At 41.8% G+C, this 25,772-nt stretch overlaps 2 protein-coding genes across 6 annotated transcripts in view; one reads left to right on the top strand and one right to left on the bottom strand.

Annotated features, from left to right (window-relative positions):
- Positions 1-25,772, top strand: part of PLEKHA8 (pleckstrin homology domain containing A8) — a 54,728-nt gene that overhangs the window by 18,133 nt on the left and 10,823 nt on the right. Inside the window, exons 8-14 of one of the 3 annotated variants that reach the window (XM_064673933.1) lie at positions 949-1,108; positions 1,516-1,601; positions 2,226-2,284; positions 3,582-3,712; positions 4,214-4,284; positions 5,279-5,340; positions 20,217-24,381. In XM_064673933.1, coding sequence (XP_064530003.1) covers positions 949-1,108; positions 1,516-1,601; positions 2,226-2,284; positions 3,582-3,712; positions 4,214-4,284; positions 5,279-5,340; positions 20,217-20,291 — 644 coding nt within the window. In that variant the 3' untranslated portion in view covers positions 20,292-24,381. Of the gene's footprint in view, positions 1-948; positions 1,109-1,515; positions 1,602-2,225; positions 2,285-3,581; positions 3,713-4,213; positions 4,285-5,278; positions 5,341-6,247; positions 13,268-20,216; positions 24,382-25,772 lie in introns of those variants that run through there. The other 2 variants (XM_064673944.1, XM_064673922.1) reach the window with 2 other exon arrangements.
- Positions 22,692-25,772, bottom strand: part of COLQ (collagen like tail subunit of asymmetric acetylcholinesterase) — a 43,439-nt gene continuing 40,358 nt past the window's right edge. For all 3 annotated transcript variants that reach the window (XM_064674025.1, XM_064674016.1, XM_064674005.1), the window contains one exon: positions 22,692-25,575. In XM_064674025.1, coding sequence (XP_064530095.1) covers positions 25,506-25,575 — 70 coding nt within the window. In that variant the 3' untranslated portion in view covers positions 22,692-25,505. The remainder of the gene's footprint in view (positions 25,576-25,772) is intronic.

The following is a 25,772-nucleotide window of genomic DNA, read 5'->3' as shown; positions in this document are numbered from 1 at the left end:
ACTTGAAGGAAGAGAGTTCCTTGCAGCTTGATCCCTTCAGCCAGAAGCTCAGTTCTGCTTCAGGTTTCTCTCTAAACCTCACTGACACTTGAAAATATTTCTTTCCTGGAGAGACACATTCCCTGTGAAATCTTGGATCCTAGTTGACAGTCTTCCAGCAAGATGTGCTGTAGCCATAGCTTGTATGCTGCAGATGCTGTGAATGTATTGTTTTTGCTTCTTGAATTGTTCTAGAAGTTCTCCATGAGGTCAGAAGGTCTTACCACCTATGGGATGCATAAGGAAGATTTTGTCTTCCTTCAGAAGTGGTTGTGTAGTGCTGTATGTATTTGAAACAGATGTACTTGACCCCAAAGAAGAAGTAAAATAGATCACAGCAGGGAAGAGGCACATGGATCTTCTTCTGGGAAACTTTAAAGATATTCGTGGAAATGGGGGAGAACATAGCAGTCTTTGATATCATACCGGTGTCCATCTAAGCAGCCAGTTTGCTAGCTTATCAGAAGGAGCAAGCAAGTCACTGTTATTTTTTTGCTTTTGAAAATGCACTGTGCCACTTTAACAGTACTGGGAAAGTTACAGCCACATGAGAAGTAATCTTCCTTTCAAGGAGATGAGTCTGCTCCCTGCTGCACCCAATCGCTTCTTCAAAGCTCTTCTCTCATAAGGCTGTCCTTGCTGAGGATATGTGGGCTCACCTGCATTGGTGCCTGGTGCTTGGTTTGTCTGATTAAAAGAAATGAGGAGGGAAATGTTTGAAATGTTGACTAGCACCCAATAGACCTGTAGTGAGAGTCATGGTGCTGGCAGGGAAGCTTTTAAACTGAATGATGCAGATATTCAAGTGCCTTCCTTCAAATAGGAGGGCATCTTGAAGAACAGGAATAACAATATGGGTATGTAACTGGGTTTTTTGTCTGTTTTTCTTCTGTTTCCTGTAAATGTTAGGCATTAAAGAAGATGGAGAGGACAAGCTGCAAGCTGTAGAAAGCTATGCTGCCCACAAGTTGTTGCAGTCGGAAACAAATTCTTTAAGTAGATTGACTCCGTGTGAGGAGGACAGAAATGAAAATGATTCTCCAACCTTCTTCAGTGTCATGAGCAATAGGTAGTACAGATTTCGATTAAAAGGATTATTGAAACTTTGTTAAGTCTTTAATTTACTTTTTTTTAAGACTTTTCTGTCTGTAAAGATGTATTTACTGAGATTATTTAACAAGACTGCTTACAGCACAGTAATTAGAAGATGATACCTTTTGTAAAATTAACTGTTCAGGATGAAGTGGGAGGTTTTTCCTTGTTTCTAATTGCAGGTCTTGCATGCACACCACCAAATGTGTATTTTCTGTGGTCAGTTACTTTAACATAGTGAAACAAAAGCTGTGTTGGTGGTTTCATGTCTGTAAATTTTACCTCTATGCAAATGACATGGACAGGAAATGTAATTTTGGCATTAGAAGTTATACAAAAGGAATTGTTAAGGTGACAATCTTTTCTGCTTGTCCTTGGCACCAGATTCAGTGATATTGAACTTCGGGAGGAGGAGGGCATACCCACAGAGGAGTTTCTGGAATCATGTTATGCAATTGTGCCTGTTCTGGGTAAGCAGCTTCTCTTCTCCTTTTGACTGCTGCCAGCTGTGAGAAAAGGTGGAGCTGTTAGTTTAGAAAATTTGTTTCTTCACTAAAGTGATATAGTAGAAACAGTATCAGCAAAGTCAATTTGATTGGTACCAGAACATGTTTCTTACTCCTTGGCTTTAAAGAGAATCCACTCTCATTCAGATGGGACCCATGTATAAACAGCTTGGAAACCCGTGGTCTGTCTGGAACAGCAATTTCTTCCCCTCCAAAGAGCAGCATAGATACCTTACACATCCAGTACAGCTGCCAGCACACCATCAGCTGTAATCTGTTTGATTTTTCCAACAGCTTCTGTCACCAGCTAGGGCAGCCCCCTGCCTGCCTCTAACAGTGGATGTGAGGTCCCTGTGAGCATGCACCCTTTTGAAGACTTCCAGATTGTAGGTCAGAGTGTTTTAATGCTGGTACCGACTGAGGTGGACTGGTTGTACACCAAAGAAAAATTGCGTTTGCATCATTCATTTAGTATTCTCCCGCCATTTAAAGCATTGTTAAGAGAGTAAATTAAATTAGTTGTTACTAAAACATGAGGACTGGAAAAAGACACAATTTTAAAATATGGCCTTTTTTTTTTTTTCCTAGACAAGCTGGGACCAACTGTTTTTGCTCCTGTTAAAATGGATTTTGTAGGCAACATCAAGGTAACAGCTTGTTTCTAGCACTGGTTTTTGGTTTTTAAGCAAAATATCTATTTTAGGCACTAAAGCTCAAAAATATGTGGTAGGAGTCAATAGTGGTAGGCTATTTAATATTTGATAATGTTACCATCTGTCAGATCGGAGCACTGAAATGCCCCTAATTCTGTTCTTACAGTACATGCTGTATTTAATAAATCCAGTTGTGTCCAAACTTATAAAAATACTTGATTGACTGCCAAGTAAAACATCTGTTACACCTAATGAATATGACTTTGATTCTGAGCTGAACAGGTTTGTGATGTTAGCAATATTGACTTTAAGCTGTAAAACAAATGGAGGGGGAAAAAAACCCCTTTGCTAAGCCAAGCAGGAGGAAGTTAATGCATTAAGAAGCAGTTTCTCAGCAGGTTGGGGCAGACCCTGCAGTCTTGATTCTTGTTCTGGAAGTTCTTCCAGCTTCAAGAACCTTCTGCAAAGATTTGAAATACTGGTTATGAGACAAAATGCATTCATAGTGAGACTTTTCATAGCTTTTCTTTCAAGTAAAAAAAAAAAAAAGAAAAAGAAAAACATATCTTCTGAGTATATGATCAGGAACATTATATATAATCAGATTTGTCTAGCACCAAGTAAGAAAGGTATTTGGTTATCTTCGAGAAGGTAGCCACTGAAAGACTGAAAATAGAAGAGAGAAGAATCATATTTAAAAACTAAACATTGAATATTTATTGTGAAGTGATAGACAGCTGCTCCTTTAATGTAGAAGACAAGTCTGTTTATCTGCCCCTTATATAATGTTTCTTTTGTTTTTGTGAAGAATTGTGTATAAAAACTTAGAAATAAATTGAAAACATAAGCATGCCATTGACTGCTAAGTGTAATTGAAAATTTGCAGCTTAGCAGTTGTCAGAAGGTAATCTTGCTGGTAGTTGAAGTTCAGGACAAATGGGACTTTGCTTGGAGAGCATATTGAGTTAACTCCTTTCCACCAGTGTGGGGGATGTCATGTGAACCTGAAGGATTTTGTTGGACAGAAATGGTAGGTGCCATGTAAATTTTGGACCAAGGTGCTTTATTTTGCTTGTGTTAGCCAGATGGCTGACCAGATGTATCTGGAGTGGTGCCCTGGACCGGCGTGCCCACCTTGGCAGCGCAGCCATGCCATGGGGAGTATGTGACATGCTTGTGAATCTGTAGTATCTCTTAGCAGGAAGGAGTCCTGGTTAATGGGTGGTATTTATAGGACAGGTCCCTGTTTGGTCTTAAAAGCCTGAAGCTTTATCCGTTGTATTTTCTCCAGAAAATAAACCAGAAATTTATTACCAACAAAGAAGAGTTTGATACCCTTCAGAAGATTGTGCTCCATGAAGTGAACGCAGGTGTAGCACAAGTTAGAAACTCTGCTACAGAGGCTCTCCTGTGGCTGAAAAGGTAATGACCTCATATCTGCATACATTATGAACTGCTAGGGTGCAATGAGAGGTCTTTCACCACTGCAAGCTTGTGTACATGGAGCAAACTGATTACTTTCCACAGGCTTCATCAATCCAAACTGGCCAGGTTCAAGATTAATGTGTTGTCTGTGGTTGTATCACTGCAACTTTGCCAAAAGGCCTGAAAAAGCAATTCCAGAACACTGTTTTTTTTTCCCCATGCAAGTGAAGTTACAGTGAATGACTAATCCTTCTGGGCCTGAGCATCAGGCAGATGATTTCAAGATGCAGCAGAAATGTTTAGCAAAGTTTTTTTCCCTTGGACTGGGAAAGAAGCTGGAGGAGGTGGCTGCATTTTTTTGTTCAGAATAAAATGACTCCTTAATTCTGAGTTTTATTGCTCTTCTGAGTTGTATTGCAACTTTGGGGGCTTTGTTAGACTTTGGGTTACTTTGTTATAAACGTGGTTTCTTTTTATTTCATGGGTTCATCCTGACAGAGGCTTAAAGTTCTTGAAAGGGTTTTTGACAGAAGTGAAGAATGGGGAAAAGAATATCCAAACAGCTCTGAGTAAGTGCCAGTTGCTTTATTCTTCATGTACTTCTGAATTTACATACTTGGCTACTTTCCTCCTCATTTAGAACCTGTATTTTCTTTTTGTCAGTGACAAGTGATGCAAGTAGTCTCTAAGACCTAACATTTTTGAAAGCACAGTTTTTTTAAATGGTTGCCTTGGGATGGGTTACTAGATAAGTGGTCAATGTTGATTTATTAGCAGATAAAGGTTCCTGTAACTGGCATACTTTTGACAGAGGAGACAGTCATGTCTTAGGGAACCAAGAGCTTTGTCTCATTCCACTTTCTCTACTAGTTTGCAGCAAGAGTGCTCCCAAATTTGTAATTGCTGTTTTGTTAGTTTGTTAGTTCCATGTGAGATTGGCCATCACTCTTTGAAATCACTTCTTTGCCAGTATGGCTGTGAATTACCTGCATCCATTAGAAGGGAGTTTGTAACAGAGAAGAAGGATTTTTTTCAAGTGCAGAACTTCTGACACTTACCAAGGCCTGCTAGTACAAAGGCACAGCAAGTACAAAACAAAATATAAACCCCTCTTAGACTTGATTTGGTTATTCCTGAGTAAGGCCCTCTCTGTATGCATGAAGCCTAATGTTATAATAATCCTTTAAAACAGCTTTGAAACAGCTTTTTTAAGAGCTTTTTATTTTACCTTCTTTTAAACAGCTAAGCAGTCACCCTATAGGATTAATAAAATGAACTACTACACTGAAGTATGTAGCAGCTCTAGGAAGTGGGATTGCTACCATATGTGGGTGTTAAACACTATGGAAAGTCAAGGCCTTTATTTGACCTTCTGAGTCTGAAGGCTTCAGCACTGAATTACTCCTTGAATGGCTCAGTGCCTGCAGCAGAGCCATGCTGCTGGTTTTTTTCCCACTTTTTCATTCCCTTAAATATTCATTTCTAATCTCTGAGATCTCTCTGTGATGAAGACTTAAAACTGCCATACATCTATGTCTTGATTTATAATTTTTTTTCTTTAAGACAATGCTTATGGAAAGACATTACGGCAGCACCATGGTTGGGTTGTCCGAGGGGTCTTTGCGGTAAGTATTTACCCTGGTCGCTGATAGAGCTGGGGGTCTTATTCATGTGATCATATGTTGTGTAATTAATAAACTGTATTAAAATTATTAGATTCCTTTGCCAGAACCTTATTTTCAAGGTGAGGATTGTAGTTATCACTGTTTGGTCTTAGGCTTTAAGGGTGGAACCTGCTTTCTGGAGATGAAACAGGCAGATCGCACTTGCATGCACACTTTTTTATTATGTGTTTTTAAGCACAGTCTTGCAGGGCTATTAAAGAAAGAAATGAAGATTTGAAGTTTCTTTTTTTAAGATTGATCTGTCTTTGAATATGAACATTCAAGAAGGGTTAGTGCAGAATGTGTGGAGAGTTGAAGTAGAATATATTGGCTAGAGAAAATTTTTCATCCAGTCTGGCAGCTCCCCCTTGTGTTTGTCCCTGGAAAATTATCACTGAAATTACAAAAGAAAAAAGGAAAGCCTCGTCCAGGCAATAGTGACTTTGACTGGGAGAAACAGAAATGCTCGGGAAAGCTTTCTAAAAACCATTTTGGGAACTCCATGCTGAAGTGTGTGACGCTGGATTGGGACCTCCCTTAACAAACTGTACTTTATTTGGGGTTTGCACTTAATAAATTTCTAATGTATGCTATTTATTTGTACAAAATATGATACACAGACACTTCATAAAAATCAGGCCTCTCTGAAGATGTCTTAAACTGGGGATCTACACAAAAATAATAACAAATAAAAATAAAATAGCTTCCCTCGTAGTTAAAATTCTTAACATATGCACGTACACATAATTAAATTAAAGCTATGCAGTCTGAGTGCAAGGAGGGAGGTCTTAGAAGTTTTTTGTGGCTTTAGTTGTGTTTCTTTTCCTGTTCTATTTTGCAAATATAAAAGCTTTGGTTCCTCTCCCAGTTGGCTTTAAGGGCAGCTCCAACGTATGAAGATTTTGTGGCAGCTCTGTCTGTAGAGGAGTGTGATCCTCAGGAAGAAACATTTTACAAAGGAATGCAGAGGGACCTCAACATTTACTTACCAGCCATGGAAAAGCAGCTAAATATCTTGGACACTCTCTATGAAGTACATGGTTTGGAATCAGATGAGGTGGTATGACTACAGCAAGACCACATCTTAAAAATTCAGGGACTGTGTCTGTTAACAAAGATTTCTTCCATTTTGGTTCTTTTTGGACATCATTTCTGTTCATTGTATCTTTTCAGGTGGGAAGGGTGTTGTGATTGTTTTGGGGGAAGATTGTGTGATTTTTATTTTTTTTGTTGTGCTTGTTTTGCATTTAGATGCAGAGGTACTGTTTCTCTTTGGGTCATAACTCTGTCTGAGATGAATGTTTCTGACTGTTTCTCTTCTACCTGTGCACTTCCTCTTCTCTTCACCTCATAAAAGTAACAGAGCAGAATTTGGCCTTTGCTCCTGTACCTTAGGAGAGACCTCCATGTGCAGCAGAGCTGTTGTGTGTTGTCAGCACAGCACCCAGGCAGGCGCTGCTGGTTCTTCCTCTCCCACTCCCTGTGCCCGCTCCCTGCCATGGTGTAGGAGGGCAGGGGTAGTGAGTGTTATTGTTACCGTGGTAGCAGAAGAGAAGAACAGCTGAACACCAGCTTCCAATGCAGTGAGTTTGTCCCTTAATTTGGGTTGAGGCTTTTTAATGCAAATACTTAAATATTTGCATTAAATAAATATTTATTAAAATAAATAAATATTTTAATCCAAATGTTACAGACATCTTCACCACAGATGTGTGTGACTGGTTGTCTGAGCAGCCCCCAGAAACCAGCCTTTGAAACAAGGTGTTGTGTTCCTTGACCAGCTCCCAGTGTGTGCCATGGTTTTCCTGTCAGCTCCTGCCAGTGGACCACAAGAAATTTGCTGCCACAGACTGACAGAGCCCAGCTAATTTCAACAGTGCTTTACATAAGCATTTGAAGATCATGTCCATCATCCTGGCTTATTAGGGTTTTGGTGGGATTTTCTGTTTTTGGTTTTAGGGGTTTCTTAAATCAAAATCACACAAAACCAGAATATTTGCTTTTAAATTGAATACAGCTAGCAGTTCAAAAAGCAGATATCATTAGAATCCTACCTAGGCTGCCAGTATGGGCAGAAACTTCATGAAAGTGGATGTGAAATGAAGAAAGTGTAGGGAAGCTAGAATTTGTGATGGAGCTACTATTACACATTGGACCAATTACAAATCTTGACTTTTGAAATTATTTAGAAGTGACTGAAAATTAAGAAAGTAAGGTTTCCCCTTTTTCCCATTTTGCCGATATTGATAAAAATGTGCTCCTTAGCATTGCTGCTATTAAGAATAATAAAGAAGTCCTTTTAGCTAGTGATATGGTTAAGGACTGTGCTAATGAGGTACTTAGAATTAGTAAGTCTTCGTAAATACAGAAGTCAGTGTTGCCATACTCACAGAAGTAATACTGGCTTTTGCTATGCTAAAAACCATGTTGTCAGTAAAATGAATGTATCGCAGACCTGCTGTCCTGCATTGCTCTGTGACAGGAGCCTCTCTCCACACTGAATACTTGATCTTTTCTAAAGAACCTAGCATTGTGAGCTTTAAGAAAAGCATATGATACTTGAAGAAAAGGCCAACATCACACTTGTATAAAGAAAGATACCAGGACTCTAATTAGGCATCTTATAGAATCATACAATATGCTGAGTTGGAAGGGACCCATCAGGATCATCAGGTCCAACTCCTGGCCCTGCACAGGACACCCCAAGAATCACACCGTGTGCCTGAGAGGGTTGTCCAAATGCTTCTTGAACTCAGACAGGCTTGGTGCTGTGACCACTTCCCTGGGGAGCCTGTTCCAGTGCTCAACCACCCTTTGGGTGAAAAACTTTTTTGTGATATCTAACCTAAACCTCCCCCAACTCAGCTTCATGCCATTTCTTCGGGTCCTGTCACTGGTCACAAAAGTAAAGAGATTGGTGCCTGCCCCTCCACTTACCCTCATGAGGATGTTGAAGTTCGTGAAGAGGTCCCCCCCGAGTCTCCTCCAGGCTGAACACACCATGTGACCTCAGCCACTCCTCATACAGCTTCCCCTTCAGACCCTTCACCATCCTCATTGCCCTCCTTACGACACACTCTAATAGCTCAATATCTTTCTTATATTGTGGTGCCCAAAACTGCACACAATGTTCAAGGTGAGGCTGCCCCAGTGCAGAGCAGAGTGGGACAGTCCCCTCCCTGGACCGGCTGGTGATGCTGTGCCTGATGCCTCCCAGGACACAGCTGACCCTCCTGGCTGCCAGGGCACTGCTGACTGATAGTCAACTTGCCATAGACCAGGACCCCGAGTTCCCTTTCCTCAGTGCTTCCATTCAGCCTCTCACTGCCTAGTCTGTACACACACCAGGGTTGCCCCATCCCAGGTGCATAATCCGGCACTTGCCCTTGCTAAACTTCATAGAGTTGTCATTGCCCATCTTTCTAATTTGTCGAGGTCTCTCTGCAGGGTCTCTCTGTCCTCGAGGGAATTGACAGCTCCTCCTGATTTAGTGTTGTTGGCAAACCTAGTATACCTTCGAGTCCTGTGTCCACGTCATTAATGAAGATATTGAAAAGAAGTGGGCTGAGGATGGAGCCCTGTGGAACCCCACTAGTGACCAGATGCCAGTCTGATGTTACCCCATTCACTATTACCCTCTGTGCTGGACACATAAGCGAGTTACTCACCCATTACATTACATGGTTATCTAGTTATGTGCTGGGCATTTTGTCCAGAAGGATACTGTGAGTGAGTATCAAAAGCTTTGCTAGAGTCCAAAAAGATTACATCTCCTGACTTTCCTAGATCAGCTAGGTGGGTTACCCTGTCATAGAAGGAAGTCAGGTTCAACAAGCGGGATTTTTCCCTCATGAAATCATGCTGGCTGTGACCAATGACTGCGTTGTCCTCCAAATGTTTTTCAATACCTCCCAGAATAATCTTTTCCATAATTTTACCAGGCACTGAAGTGATGCTGACAAACCTGTAGTTTCCGGGGTCTTCCTTCTTCCCCTTCTTGAAAATCAGGAAAATGTTTGCCAGCTTCCAGTCAGCTGGGACCTTTCTGGATTCCCAAGACAGCTCAAAAATCATCAAGACTATTTAAAGAGTGTGGCTTCCTTGTTCTGTCATTTTCTCTGAGTTGTACCTATGTGTAGTCCCTACATAATCCAAGAGGGATCAGCAGGACTCAGGTTTTAGTTTTTTGAATTCTTTTAAATTAGGTAGTACATGTTTTGAGTACAAAGTCAAAACTTTTGACCAAAGCTCTATTCAGTTATTTCACTACGCCCAGTGCTAAAAATGAAGCAGAGGGCTTTTGGTATTCAGCTGTCTGCTTCTTCTAAGAATGAATACAAAGAAACCACCGCTGCAGTAAAACAACCAACTCTCTACCCTCTGTGGTTTCCTCAAGGTTTTCAGCTGTCTGTGAGAAACTTTGCCCTAACAGTTTTTAACTTAAGCTCTGGAAAGGTAATGGAGACCACATTTCCACAAAATATCAGCTGGGTTAAGGGGAGACCAGGAAGAGATCCCTCTTCTCTAGAAATTAACTGTCAGATCATGATGAAAATTGACTTCCCTTTTTGCTCTTCAATTTTTCCAGTAGCAGGAAAGTGTATTCAGCACTTAAAATATTTGGAGGTATTTTTGAGTTTTTTGTTGGTTTGGTTTGGTTTGGTTCTTAACTGTCAGGAGAACCACTAGTTTTTTAAGTGTGCTTCAGACCTGTTGTTTGTTGCAAAAAATCAGGAGGCTGTATTTCATAGGTAAGGAACTTAACCGCTCACTTCAGCAATTACTAATTTCTTACTCTCTTCCATCTTCTAAGAGAGAGCTTTCTACACTGCGTATCTTCTAATCAGCGTGGCATCCTGCCTCAGAGCAGGCTTTCCCATCTTGCCCTTCTGTGTAAAATTGGTCTTTCTGAACTCTGGAGTTGGTGCTTAAGAAAATTCTTAGGAGACCGTGGCTTCGGGAAACGCCTGTGTACTTGTTGTTAAATGGGGGACTTTCAGAGAAGGAATTGAGCAAGGTCTCCTTGCCTTCAAAACTTGCACTTCACCATGCACTGCTCTTGCAGGGCGTTAAGCACTTCAAGACTTACGAATGCTATCTTTGCAGTCAGACAACCACTGAGAAAGAAACCCATGCAGTGTGTTGCAGAGCTGAACTCCAGGTTGTACCTTCTAAGGATGCAATAGATCAGATGGCCAAGTGGAAGCAAATGCACTGCTAGACAATGCACCTTCTTTTCCTGTGGTGTCAGTTTGGCAAGCAGAGTGGATGGCTTTGGATTTTAATAATTGTAGAGAACAAGCAACTAGGTTTTGGCCTTCAAATTTAGAATTGGAGAGAAGGTCGGTGTTTCCTGTTTGATTTGTTTGATTTGTTCATTAGTTAGGGTTGTTTTCTTTGTTGTATTTGTTTTGGTTCTTTTTAAAGGCTGACATTTATGAACAACTGACTTGCATACTGGTAAAGATCCATATGACTTAGATAACAGCACCCTTGCTCTGTATACTTTACATGAACTGCTTTGGTTTCTTAAATTGCGCTAAAGTTTTGCATCCCTTTCCTTTAGAAATGCTTTTGGCTGTTTCCTGCAATGTCTAACAGTTGCATATTCTCAGGGATTTTACTTATCTGTGGTGAAATAAGAGTAATCACAGCCTTACCATAGGGGGAGTAAGGCTGCTTTTTGTGAAGTTAGTGTAGCTGAGTGTAGAACTCTGATACAGCATATGACATGGGCAGTGTCTGTCCAGTGCACATCCTTGCTGAGACATGGTAAATCCCAAAGCAATCTGATAAAAGTGCTATCTAGTACTGAATAATGACAGCATATTTGAATAGAGGTTATGAACCCATCTTTGTTACATAGCATCATTGGCATTAGAGCAGAGCTCTCAAGTAGTTCCAAGTTCTGTTAGCAATGGGATGCTTTTATTTATTTATTTATTTTATTGATAATTTTTTAAAACAAACTGTGTTTTGGAGCCCCCTCTGCTATTTTAAGACACCATACTCAGTTCCATATTGAAGTTCTGTGATGTTATAATTCTAGAATATGAACTGCATACTCAAGTGCTTTGGTGTAAACTTAAGCACATCTTGACACTGTTATACCGTGGGTCTCCCTTTAACAGATGCACTGAAAGTTAAGGGCCATATACCTTCACTTACAAGCTTTTTGTAAAGCATCATCAGGATATAGGCTACAACTGTTTGCTTTTTAAATGTTTCATGGTTTGAAAAGTGTCACTTGGTTGACTGGATGTATAAAAAGTATGCCCAAAATATGCTCCAGTTGTTTGCAGTGTGCTTTGGCAAAGGGGTGTGAACCATTATACAAAACAGTGTTGCATATGTCTCTATGCTGAACCTTCTAACCCTTTCTTTTTGTTATCACTTCAGCTTTTGTGAAAAGCTTTAAAGAACCTTAAACTGCCTTTCAGACACCTGGAAAGATCATTAGCATGTTCCTACCCAGCTGTCTTTCCCTCTTCCTCAGCCTAGTATTTTCTTTCCATGCACTGTCCTCTGCCTTACTATCAGAGCTGTTGCTGTCAAAGCATCTCTCTATAAGAATGCAAAGCAGGAAGTTTTGTAAGGGATACAAATATAAACCTGGAAACTCAGAGCTGAATTCTTTGGCAGGCAATGGGACATACAGATGGAGAATGTGCTACTTTTCTCTGAAGTTTCACCCTGAGTTGACGTATTTTACCGGGAAAACCACACTACTTTAAATTTGATTTCATTAATGAAATTTAAATTGGGGCACTTCAGATTTGGAAGTTCTGCCTCATAGAAGTGAAAGCACAGGGGTTTTGGTTTTACTGTTTTATTTTTTTTATTATTTAATTATTTTTTTTTCTCTGGCCTGCATAGTGCAGATAACATAACAAAAAATAAACAGGGTGGGGGTGGGGATAACAGAATTCAAGCCTTGCTTGCACCTTCTGTAGCCCCTTGGTGAATGAAACCTGCAAACTACTGAATGCTCTAGGCAATATAAAATCACCCTTGTGCATAAGAGGTATCATAGCATATTTTGGCTCTGAGTAAACCCAGGCTGTAGCTGATGCTGCTCACAGCTTACATGAGGATTTAAGCACTTGCTTTGAAGTTACAACATGTCCATAGTATGCTTCACTTAAACACACGTTCACTTAAACACACGTGCACCATCCCACTGGCATGCAGTTTTTCAAGATGTAGTCTTTGATTGTCATTGTTAATATCCCTTCCTTGATATAGGATTTCTCCCCCCACACACTCCAGATGTGTTAAAGGTTTCATATTTTTGCATATGAAACATCCTTGTTTTCATTTCCTGATTTCTGTTTAACACTAAGTGTGTTAACTTTCTTTTGCTTTGCAGCATTCGAGGGGTCCAAAATTTGATTCCTTTATTTAAAGCAATTTTGAAAGTTTGAGATTTACTTCTACTTGAAACTAAACAAGTAAATTGCATTCCAGAATACAGGAATCAAACTGAAAACCGAGGCAGCTTGCTTTTATGGTTTCCTATTTTCTTTTTTCAAGCTATTTTTGGGCATACGTTTTATCAATGTCAAGCTGAGCTTACTGCAAGTCTTACTTTACTTACTAAAATGCATTATATACATACTGAAATACATTGAAAGATGAAGAGAAGGTATATTGCCTAACACTATAAATTTACTGAATTCTAAGGGCTTGTTTATGCCCCCAAAATCACCTCTCTGTATAAGCATGACACAAACTGTGCTGTCATAAGCAGTTCAGTCTGAAATACTCTGAAGTTTCCAGTCTGCATCATCTCCCAAATCATACAGCATCTGTCTCTTCTTTTGGAGCATTGTTAAAACTTTTGTCAGACTTTTATATTATTTCATTATAATAAACTTATTTTAAATAAGCATGTTTTAAAATCTTGGTTTCTCCTTGCATGGATTTTGTTTCTTTTATTACAATATAAGGCCTATGGTGCTCTTAAAGAGGACTGCATCTGTTCTGGTTACTGTGTGGACAGTCAAAAAAAGTATGTTTCTGGTTCACAGAAACTACCTATAGGTATCTTTGTATGAAGAATGTTGACACACATGGGGGCTGTTCAGATTATGAGAATAAAAGCTGTGTCTGGCATATGATGGTGGTTCCCTGGCCAGTGTAAATATGTGAAGATTGTAGTTACAAAACCTAGCCTGGCAGTGTGACTGGAATTTCTGTTTTCATGTATTATTTGTCCTTCTTTTGCATGGTCTTGAATCTCTTCCATAGAGATTTCAAAGACTTCAGAAACTCCTGTGTGGTTGTCTTTAGATGCAGATGAAGACTAGTGTTCTTTAATGCGAGTGTAACATCTCCCTTTCTTCCTGACCTTACAGCAGATCTGTGATACCCAATCATGTCTCTCTAGCAAGGGCAAGTACCTCTTTTAAATGGCAACAACGAGTTGGAGGTCTGGGACCCAGCAGAGGCATTTTCTCAGCTGCAGAAAAGCAGATGAGACAAGTCCCTGCCTGTGTCTGACCAGCCCTGTGGCAGGGGAAGGATGCATGTATCCTGTTGCAACAGCACTGCTCAGCTACAGCTGGCTGTCTCCCATGGGATACAAGAAACTTATCCCTTCTAATTGCAGTAGGCCCCAGAGCATCATCCTGCAAAGGCCGAGAGTTGCTCAGCAAGGACTGAGCTCTGGCAGGAGCCTCAAACGCATCATCACTGTATCTCAACTGCTGGGGCTGAGCTGGCGGGTAGCTGGGCACCTCAGCGAGGAACTAATAGTTCAGAAAGCCTTCCAGGGCAGAGGTCACATTCCTCTTTTACCACTGCAGGGTTTCATTCATCTTCTCCTTCCTAAGGAAATGAGCAGGTTATCAGTCATGAGACCCTGTCAGTTCCAGCTAAATAACGACAGTTGTGTTACTGATGCATTTAGAGGTTTCTCTGAGACCTGTCTTGGCCCTATTCCATGGGCATGTGGAAATGACTTGTCACGTTCATTGCAGCTATGGCACAGATCGCTTTGGTGGCTCTCCTGAAGCATCAGCTGTGCCACAATCAGAGTCCATTTCACTTTCTGACCTGGCAGCTCCTCTGAAGCCACGCTTTTACATGTCACAGTTAGATGGTAGAGCTCTGTCCTACACGAAGTCAGCACTTCTGGTGTTGGTATCCACGCTGTCTTACACTGCAGTAGACAACTGTAGCTTTTCACACCAAAACAAAGAGGGTGTACATAGAGCCACTGAAAGAGGTAGAGTCCATCAAAACTTCCCTCACATGCAGTGTTAAAATGAACTGTTTCCTTTTCTCACTTGAGATCACAGGATGATGTTCTAGCAGAAAGATGTCTGCTTTCCATACAGACATGCAAGAGACAAATTGAACAAATGTCTCTTTTCACCAGAGAATCAGTGATTTGCAACTTGCTGCAGCCCTGCAGACAACTTCTTTCCATTGACATTTCTGGACTGGAAGAGGAGGAGGGATATGTTTGGGGGCCATCATGTATCACAGTGTCCAGAGACCTGCCCCTTGACTGTCAGTACTTTGAGAAAACCCACAAGCTAATGCCTCAAAGCCCAGCTTCTACCTGTGAGCTGCAATACTGATTTGCCAACCAGCACTGTAGTGCTCTATTTTACAGCTGAAGCGTGTCCATGAGCAGAGGGAGCAGGATATGTTGGCTGTGGCAAGGAGGTCTGCAGCTGTGCAGAGGGACTGTGAGCACAGTTGTTGGTCTCCTCTGCAAAATGCCTGTTCTAAACAGCCTAACACAGACCAGTAGCACTTCACAGACGTGTTCTAATAGAAATCCCATACACAAAAAGATACCTCCCAGGGAAGTGTCACCTCACTACAACTTCCACTGATTAAGAAAAGCAAATCTGTTGCCATTACAGGATCCCAAATGAATATCTTCCCAGGGAAAAACCCCAGCTTTGACAGTTTGCCGTGTTAGTTAGTAAAGGTCAGGAACTGTGAGAGTAGCTGCTAAATTGTCATCCCTCCAGAAATCTAGATCCATGGTTCAAAATTAAAAATGCTGTGCTGAGTGTGTAGGGTTCATAGGAGCATATAGGTGCTGCTGTTAAAATAGAAAGGTCAAAGAGGACACATTAGATTCAATAATGATCAAAATATTCATTAATATTGGTTTCTTAGGGTTCTCCTATATGGATAAAACCTATGTTTTCTAAATTTAAGAGGAAAAGGTAATGCAAGCTCACAGCACTAAAGCTATGATCAATGCAATGAGGCTGAGTGAAACCTTTACTGGGTTGGTTTCTCTTTAGCCCATCTGAAAACCCTGCTATGCTGGGGGCAGTGTGGGGCTGGCATGCAGTTTTGCTGCCCTATGGGAAATACAGTGCTATTGAAATGCAGAATATGGGCCCATAGTTCAGTGCTACAGCAAAACATAGAGTATAGGTTTTAAACTCCAGTTTTATGTGTTTATACAAAGTTGTTCCCTGAATTGTAGCCATGACGAGAAAAGTTTTCTTTATCATTTGAGGACTGGTGGAATATGTGTCAAGCACAAGTACAAGGACTAAGAAAAGGAGTTGTAGGAGATACTGCAGTATGTCAGACACTTCTAGACATTGGTGCAACCAAACTAGGTGTCTGTCCATCTGGAATATTTCTTCCAAAATATTACCATGTGTTTTTCAATATATTGACCCAAATATATGTGTTAACAGATATTTATTCCTCTCCTTTTGTGTCTAACACAAGTTTTAGATTTGTTTCTTGTGTGTTATCCTTAAAAAAAAAAAAAATCAGTCTTAAAAAGCTTCCCTGCCCTACCAGAAGCTGCACTGATGGTAGTGCAGGCTCAATCCCCAGCTTTGGGGATTAGGGTAATAGGCTTTTCCAAGTTCTGTTGTGTTCTTGCATTCCCCTAACCTTCACCTTATACCAGCCTATATTACTTTGCTGGTGTTCTGGTAAAATCTCTCCAGGGTCTTCCACTGTTTGTCCACTGCTTTAGCGAGATGTCACCGTTAGTGCAGGAGTTCTGCAGGCAGCAGGAAAAGCTGAAATTAGTGATACTCGTTTCCTTCCAGAGCTGTCAGCCAGGGAGTCACTAAGATGCTGCTTCCCTGAATGGGTCCTGGTGCCAACCAGCAGCATTTGGCCACTTTCCAAGTGTGTATCTAACTGCTTTCAGCAAGATACACTGGTGTGTGGCCTGTGCAAAGTCCTGCAGTGATGCCAAAGAGAAAACAGCTCACTATTTTCTCAAAATCAAACAGATCTGAGACTTCAGAATGCATTTTGCATCAATTTGTTTTTACCAGGGCTCCTGCTCCAGCTATGGCATTCTGCCAAAATAATTTCCAATCAGTTTAGCATCTGTTTCCAGTGTTGGTATCACCAGCTCATCTGTAGTCTTCAGAGACCAGACGTGCCTCACATAGTTTCCTTTCCTATAGGTCATAGTTTTCCACTTGCTTTCTTGCTTAGCAGCTGGTACCCAACCTCCTTCCTGCAGGCGGGAGGAAGCTGGTACCGTTCAGCCTGCGCAGCCTCTGCTGTGCTGCCTCCCCTCGCCCACCCTGCTTGCTCCCCAACATGACATTTGAGCCGTGGTCTCAGGTATTCGACACCCACTGAGCCCGACACTCCACGTCCCACACACTGAGCAACAACCAGCTTTCAATGGGCAGCTTTTTGGGGTGTTTGCAGTGGGGTGCTATGGGTGTCTCTGTGAAACCTGTGCCCCTCTGAGCGCTGGTGTGACTGGGAGAGCTTTCTTGCCAAAAACACAGTGGGAGACCCTTGTCAAGAGAAAGAGGCCCACTCTCCTGCACAGAGCTTCATTCTGTCCCCCTGGCTGTGGTATGAGGCACTGACAGCCCTGCCTCAGCAGATGTGCCAGACAGGCACAGGAACCTTCTTCTTGTACATGCTTTTCCCCTTGTCAGGAACACACTGAATGTTCCAGTCACTCATTGGATCCTGCCAGGACATTTATTTTTTTCAATCCAGCTTACTGAATTCCTTTTCCCCACTAGTCTGTTAAGGATCTATATTCTCTCACCTTTAAATTACAGTGCACTCTCAGTATATAAATAGTCATTGTTACTTATACTGCCTCACACTTCATCAGTCACCTTGAGCAGGCTTCTCTCCCCTGGGGCTCAAACCAGCCCCTGGACAGAATCCTGGGAAAACCCCAGACTATTTCAAAGCATTTGCTTCTTATCAGCCAGCCCAAAAGTTTCTTCATATAGCACTTTGTTTTCTTATATCAGTCTTTTACTTGTGTGGAGAGTTCATACATCCAGGCTATGCTTCTTCTGAAATAGAACTCTCTCTTGTCCAAGCTCTTCCGCTTTGGATAAAGTAATTAAATATTAATTTACATTTTCTTAACCCTATATTATTAGGCAATGTTCACAGCCTGTATGTACCTGTTATCCATACAAGGAATGGATTTATCTGTCCACATTTGTATTTTTTTTCGTCCACTGACCATCTCAAATGGAGCTCTGCTTTCTGCTCTATCGATAGAGATGCCTAAAAACACATAAAAGCAGGATATTCCTGCACAAATAGAACTTTTAAAACCAGCTATTTGTTATCACCCTTTTTATTAAAACAGAAAGAAACAACAAAATAATCTGCTGAGAGAGTCCTGCCTTAAAGAACTTTTCTTACAGGCTTCAAAGTTTGGAGAAACCAAGGGAGGGTCTGGAAAGTTGCCTTGCTTTATATCCCTAAATGAATAGACATGTATGACCATCTTGGTAAATCACAGCTGTCAAGCATGTGTCTCTCAGCCTCAGTGACAACCTTCAGTTGAGCCACAAACGGTGAGGGTGTGGAGGAGAACTCCTTCCACTCCCAAATCCCGGTGCAATGCATCTGCCATGGATACAGCAGTGAAACTTGGACATGAATGTTGCAAGGAAGGAGAGAAACCTGAGCCACCTGGCATCACCCTACAGTGCTGCAGATGCCCACAGGCCTTTTTGGGGGTTTTGCATGTCAAGGGAAACTTTACCTCTCTTTACCCTGCAGCTAGAATCCCACCATCCTCAGGGCTGCAAAATACAGGGGCAGTACTGGTAAAGAGAGGATGGGTTTCCTCTTCCAAATGGCCTAAGAGACTGCTGAGTGCAGAAGGAATAATCCCATTATTTGCATGTCCTTAGGGCTTGGTTCTTCCTTGCCTGTACCCAGTACAAACTCCATAATGTCAAGCTATTTGCCCCATGGGCCGGTCACAGCAATTCAGTCCTCCTCCCTGCCATGTGGTTACTCCCTGACAAACCTACAGGACATTGCTTATCAAATAATGTGGTAGTGTGGAGCAGAGAACAAATATCTGACATGTTTAAATTAGCATAACAGCTTGGTCTCAGTTTAACACAGAGCTTGCTTACTCAAGGCAGCAACAGGTACAACTCTCCAGGCTTTATTTAGAAGCTGTAATCCTGCAGCATTTCGCACTAGATAATGTCTTGCTAAAAAAGTCCTGGCACATAGCAAGCCTCTTTGCCCCTCACTGCACCCACCAAGACCAGTGAGATGGCCAGCATTGCCCCCCTGGTCCCACGCCTCTGCTTTGGGGTTGCTGCTGGGTTTGACAACTAATCTCTGGTCAAATGACGGCAAAACAGTGATGTGTCCCTACGGTCACCAGATGGTTTATGATGGTTTATCTGAATGTAGTGGAGCATGAAAGCTTAAATCCATCTTTTTATTGTACTTTACAACCAGCCTCCCTGTGGGTCTTGGCCCATAATATACACATTTCAACAGACCACTTCTGGACAATTCAGTTGCCTGAACTATTCCTTGTTTCTTGCCTCTAATCAGTCATTCTCCCCTTTAAATCTGCTAACAACTCAAAACCTAAGCAATCCTCAATATTCTCTTTATTTGCACACCCTGTCTTCAGAGCAGTAGTGCCAGGTGGGTAAGATGTCAAACCCATAAGAAATTTATGGAAGAAATTGTATTGCTGTAAACTGTCAGCATTGCCAGTTTCCTCTGCATTCCATTTGCCAATCAAATAACCTTCAAGAGGAAGGCATTGGAAGGACCAAACATAACGTGCCCCAAATGTCTGGCTGGCTCAGGGCAGCCTCTCCCAACTTATGCATGGTAAGTTTCGTTGGGGAACATGGCTAATTGAAATGAGAAGGGCAGCAAACAATGGGAGCTCTTTTCTTCCAAACAGAATTAATCACTAAAAAGTTTCTGGACCCCCATGATGGGATTGGGGAACACCTGGGGTCCCCAAGGTATTCTCTGCTTGTTCCACCAACTTGGAGATGCTCCACTTAAGAGAGCAAAGGAAAATAAATGTTACATGCCTGCATTTCCAAGTCTTAAACCAGCATTCAGTAGTGGTTCGGTGGAAAATACCACTGGGTGCTGCTTCCTCCTGGAAGGGTGACAGTGAATAACTGTCAACCCCTCCTTCTCCAACCCCTCACCTTTACCCTACACAGAGGATGCTGCAGACCCTGACAGGACTCTGACTACTTTCCAAGATGAATCTTGAAAGCTTCCTCCATACCTGGCACAAAGGTCAAAGACATCTTGCTATGGGCTTGAATTTAATGCTGATGTCAGTTTGTTCACTTATTAAATGGTGACACTTTAGACTGGCTAAGAGAGGATCATCAGTTGCTGAGTTTCTAAATATACTAAACATGCTGCTGTGTGTGTAGGTTAATGTTACCTTCTCTTCCTCCTGGCTGATTTATTGTGCCATTAGCTCAGATTCCTGCTCTGTCAAGCCTCTGTGTTTGTGTTGCTGCACACCAGCCAGGCAGGCTCCCAGCTGCACCTGCAAAACAGCTCAGGGAGTGCTTTGTCCTTTCCTGTCCTTTGTCCTGCAGGAGATGCCACCAGTACTATTAGCCCTGGGAACTGCCCAGCAGACAGCTTTTCCTGAAGAAGATGAGATGCTCTGATGCACGGGTGGCGGCATGAGGCCCCTTCCCACTCTGACCACAATGGCCAGAGTGGCTCCTGCTCTGTGCAGTGCCCTGCTGCACCTCTTGGCTTTGCTATCAGAGGCTTTAATGGTTTCAGCTCCTTTTCCCTCCTTTCCAAAGAAAATCCTGAGCAGTAGTCCATGCAGAGAGGGCTGCTTGTTCAGCAGTGCATGGAAAGGCAGTAGCAAAATACAGCTGTTTAAACACTATTCTCTCTCAAGAAGATTATGCATCCAAACTGGACCCTCCATCAGATGCTCAGGAAACTGTCAAAGTGAATTAAGAGCCCTAAAAGGCCAGGGCTGTAACTCAGTGCCTTTTAAGTGCCAAGATTTTGTTGGGAGTGGAGGGAGGGAAGTAGCCACTAATGTAATTTCCAGCAAGAATACACTCCTCTAATAAAATTTGGCCTGGCCACCCTTTCAAATGCAGCCTTTCCTCAGCTGGCCTGGTTCAGGGCCATCCTCTTAAATGCCCCAGTAATTACTGATGCAATGAAAACATGTGCCCAGGCTTTGCTCTGGCCTTTTCAGCCCTGGAGTGACACCAGCTTTCAGCATAGAGCACATTGCTGGGCATGTAACTGGACACATAAATAGCGGGGGGGGGGGCTGGGGGGTGTTCACTGACTATGTTCAATAAAGACACAAATGGTCCTTTGCTCAGGCTTTGTTCCTTTTTTGTCTTTTGTTAAGGTTTGGCCGTGCTCTGATGGTCTGCAAGTTGCATGGTCCCTTACCAGATTAATAAGCATCAGTTACTCTGGTCCAAATTTTAATTTCACCAGTTGCCTGCTTTAGTTGTCTTTTTGCCAGCACCTTATGCTGCTGGTAGCAGAGTTTGTTAGCCCGTTTGTTATGGTTTCCTTGAAAGGGAATAGTTTCCAGGGAAGAGACACTTGCCCTGCCATATCCATCTCCTTAGGCAAAAACTATCAGAGGAAGAAATTGAAAGTATGTCAGAAAGTGGTCTCTGTTGCCTCACCCTTTGTGAATTAAAACATGATTTTTTCAACAGCTCTTCGAAGATCTCCTTGCAGCATTGTGCATGATACACTCGAATATCACCAAAGAATCACAGAACAGCACTGGTTTACTTCTCTTGGGTTAATATTGGTCATCTTTATTTAATACATCTCCTGATTGTATGTGGCAGCCAAGTGTCAAAGCTGTTGAACTGTCCCCAAAAGCAGTTAGCTGGGGACTTATTACTATTATTCCTCATAAACAGCTGGTGCTCAAGGACAGTGACTATTCTGGGGGACTCCCACTTTAAGGATAACCACCAATCCCCTCTCCCTTTGTCCAAATCAGTGGGACTGAAGTATTTGCACCATGCAATTTTTAGAAGGTAAGAACTGTGAACAAGGGGCTTTGCTGTGACATTTACAGGGCTGTAACAAGCAGAAGATGTTAGAAAAGGGATGAAGTGAGAGACTGAAAGAGAAGCTGACGAAACCCAGAGCCTGCAGAGCAGCAAGGGCATTGCAGAGTTTTGGAGAAGCTACAAAGGATATGAACTTTGGTGCCATTAAAGGAAACCATAAGAAGAAAGAAAGGAGGAGATGAGGTGCATGGTCAGATTTAAGGGCAGGGATAGCATTGACAGCTACAATTTTGAATTATTTGAAGTGAAGAAAGAAATGATGTGGGCATTTGGGAAGCCAGAGAGGTGAGTGTCATGGAAGCCAAGCTTTTAGAAAGGACAGGCAGAAAATATACCACTCCAAAGACTCGTTCATTCTCTGTCAATACACTTCCATTTCCCCTGGGGACAGGCAGCACTGCCCTTTTCTAGGATGCCCTGTTATACAAAAAAGCCTTGGTCCAACAGATTTGCAAGCTGCTACAGCAAGGCAGTACCCTCTTCCCAAAGCCTGGGTGCCAGCTGCTGCAAGTGTCTGAACCCTAAGTGCCAACATCAGCATTCCCATTGTCCATCAGCATAATGTGCTGTTGCTTTCTGATTTGCAACTATCAACTCAGCCTCTGGTAGGAGTTACAAAGCAGCCAGTACATTATCAGGTAGCAGGAGGAGATAATTCCCCAGACTACAGCCCAAAGCCTTATTAAAAACCAGTACATTACGGATTCCAATCAGAAATCAGTGAAAGGGGAGCTGTTCTGCTCATGGCGTGTTGCATGGGTCAGTTTGGGGCTGAGGCAGCAGCAAGCCCAGGAGCAGGAATGCACACACTCCCAGACTGTGATGCACATCAGTGTGCCTGCACAGAGCTGGATCCAACAGCAGGCAGGGAGAGGCAGCTGGCATGGAAAAGGAGGTATTGGGTTTTTTCCCTCCCCAGCATCTTAAACTAGATAATTATATTTAAAAACTGGTTTTAAACCCAAAATTAAATAAGTGAAAGTAAGGAGATAGGGGAACTAAGGTAGCATGATTTATTGACATGAGCTGCTAATATATGCAGTAGGTAATTACATATGTTTAATCATATATTAAGTGCAAGCTGGATTTTTGGTATACATTAATACAGTGCATGACATAAGATCCTAATGGTTTTGTACTTGCCTAGAGTTGCATACTAATCATTAGAAAACTCTCCCACAAGCAATTTGCTGCTACACAAGGCCTTGGAACTGAAATATCCCAATTAACTTTTGAACCTGTCTTGGCACAATGTGTAAAGAAACTCAGAGAAGGAGGGAAGACAACTCGCAGCAGACCAGGGCACCACCCAGCTGAAGAATCCCCAATTAATGATAAATCAGGTATGTCAGAAATAAGGATGAAGGATTTCTTTTGCAGCCTTTTAAATCATATATACTTAACACCTTCCCAGGTGTATTTTTCATGCTTTATCATCTGAGGGGAATAAGGCAGTAACATAGTATGAAGCATTTTTTTTTTTGTTTCCTTACATTTTACATTGCTTTCTTTCTGTTAAGATACCAAATTGTTTGTGTTGTATTAATAAAGGCCATTTAAAATCCATGCCTTACAAATCTTCTCAGACTGACCAGACTAATAGACCCTTTCCTGAGCATGTGCATCACAGTACAGTTTTACCTAGGCAATCACATCTCCTGTTTACATATTCTACGATCCTAGCTCTGTTACTTTAATGCCCTTTGGAGGTAGGGAGCTTTTAATTAAAAATGATTGAACTTGAAACTGAAAGGCCAGTGGGATTACCAAATTTCTCAGAGACTCCAGCCTTCTGGGGAGGAGAGATGAACTCCTTGGAGAAGGTGAGGAGTTCAGATGAAGTGTCTCCAAGCCCAGGATGGTAACACCTAGCAGATCCCTGGGGGCTGGCCAGCAATCAAGGGAACCTCTCAGCGTATGCTCCTGTGTGGCAGGATGTTGCTGGAACCCGCTGCTTCCACAAGCACAAGAAATTAAAAGGCAGCTGTGCTAGTGCCCAGATTTTCAGAGTTTGTGGCAAGTTTCTTGCCCCAGTGGTTCCTTGACCTTTTATTAAGACCTCAGTTAAAAAAAAAAAAAAAAAAAAAAAAAATTTGAGCTATTGAACTGGGCTACAAATGCTGGTGGCTTGGCTTCATAGTGACACAAATAGCCCAGGTAAGTGATAGTTATGAAGAGTATACTAATTTTCTTTCTTTTTTTTTACCAATGATTGGTGGTTTTCAGTATAATTTTGGAAATCCATAGCTAAAGTCTTTTAGGTAGGTGGTAAAAGTTGCATGCATCTCTTGATTACATTAATGCATTATCATTATAAAGCAACATCCACATTTACTTAACCTTTATGGAAGTGCCAGTGTAAATGCAGCTGTTGCAGTGCTTTCACTGGTACAGATAAGTCACACATTTCACAGTCCTGAGCAAGATTTACCACAAAGCAGAAAAGAGTGGCTTGTATGAAAATAATGCCTAGATTTAAGGCTTTTAGTCCTGAATTCTGCACATCCTTTGTTTCATTTGCTGTTATAGACACTTTTTCACGTAACATTTAATAGGCTTCCCCATGTGAAATATGCTCTTTAATACTTGCTAGTAAATAAGTATATAATTACCCTGATTTCTATCAGAGCTAATATAGTTGAGTGAACTTTCTGGAAAAAAAACCAAAAAACAAAAAACATGTACATTGCACAACATGAACGAGCATCCATAAACATGCTACTCCAAGATTTGATTTACGGCAATACAAAAGTGAGCACGTACACTGGGAGTATCCCAGACACAATAGTGGAAACAGCGAGTGGAGAAGGGGAGAGGACAGTGTATAACTGGTAGTTGAATGATGATGGTCAGGTGGACAAGGGGATAAAAATGAAGAGACCCTCCAGTGTAGACACCAGAGTGAAAGTAATATGCATATGGTCGTGCTGTGATTTCAGGCAGGTCACCAATGCTGTCGCAGCCCCTTGAGGTCAGGCAGTGCCCAGCCAGCTCTGCACAGAGGTAAAACATACAGGAATAGGTTCCTTCTTTATCTTCCCTCCTTGTCTGATTTTATCCTGGGAGAGAACTTCTTGGCTATTTCACAGTTTATTTGTGCAGTTTGTCCTTTGTTGTGGTCTGCAGGCCTCCTGTGACTGCTTACATTTCCATGCATGCACATGAGACACACAGGGACAAATGTCTTCGCCTGAAGGTGAAGTTAACCAGCTTTTTTGGCTGATTTGTTGATTCTGAAATCACTTACTGAAGGGCCTCTACTCCTTTCACCCTTGAAAGGAGTATTGTTAAGCTTAATGTCGCTGAAGTCATTGGTGATACATTTGCAAAGTTCACATTGTAATAAAAGAGAAAGTCCCTATAAACACCACATTCGAGATATGCTTCGTGTTTATGCTGGGAAGGGTTAAAGACAAAACCTCTGAAGAGCCTATATCTGGGTTTAACAGTGCTGACTAGAGGTAATTGTTACACAATATTCCTGGTTGGTGAAACTCAGTTTCCAGTAGCTTAATGTTGCTTTGTGATGGAGAGCAAGTTACCATCCACAGCTGCATAAAAGTCTTACTGGCACACACTGTTTGACATTTTTCTATTAAGACAGGATGCAGTGGTCCTATTTTTTCCCAATCTGACGATTTTTAAAAAAGAAAAATATCTCCAAATGGCCATCAGCAGCATGACGTCTATTTGTTTTCACACAGAGGTGGGTGGGGTGTTTTTTAGTCCCAGTCCTTCTCGGTTAGATGATAGTGTAGCACCTACCACCCTGCTACAAGTGGGATGCTACCCACCTCCGCTCCTTCATGTGAAGTATCGGCACTGTGTGGAGTCAATGTAGCAATAAGAAGTGCATCGCAATTTTCCATAAGACCTAAAATAAAAGAGAATATCTCAGTTTCAAAATATGCTACAGTTCACATTATATGGTTTCTGGATGTAACTATCTGTAGGAGTGAAGAACATCAGAACATGTCATATGCAGCAACATATGGGAATCAAAAAAGGAGGGTAATTTCTATCATGCTCCACTGTGTTCTCCTTTGTCAGCAAAAGAAGAGTCCAGGAGAA

Source organism: Pseudopipra pipra, chromosome 1 (assembly GCF_036250125.1).
Source record: "Pseudopipra pipra isolate bDixPip1 chromosome 1, bDixPip1.hap1, whole genome shotgun sequence".
In the NCBI taxonomy this organism is placed as follows: domain Eukaryota; kingdom Metazoa; phylum Chordata; class Aves; order Passeriformes; family Pipridae; genus Pseudopipra; species Pseudopipra pipra.
Note: the sequence above shows the minus strand (reverse complement) of the source record. Positions and strands in the feature narration are given on the sequence as shown.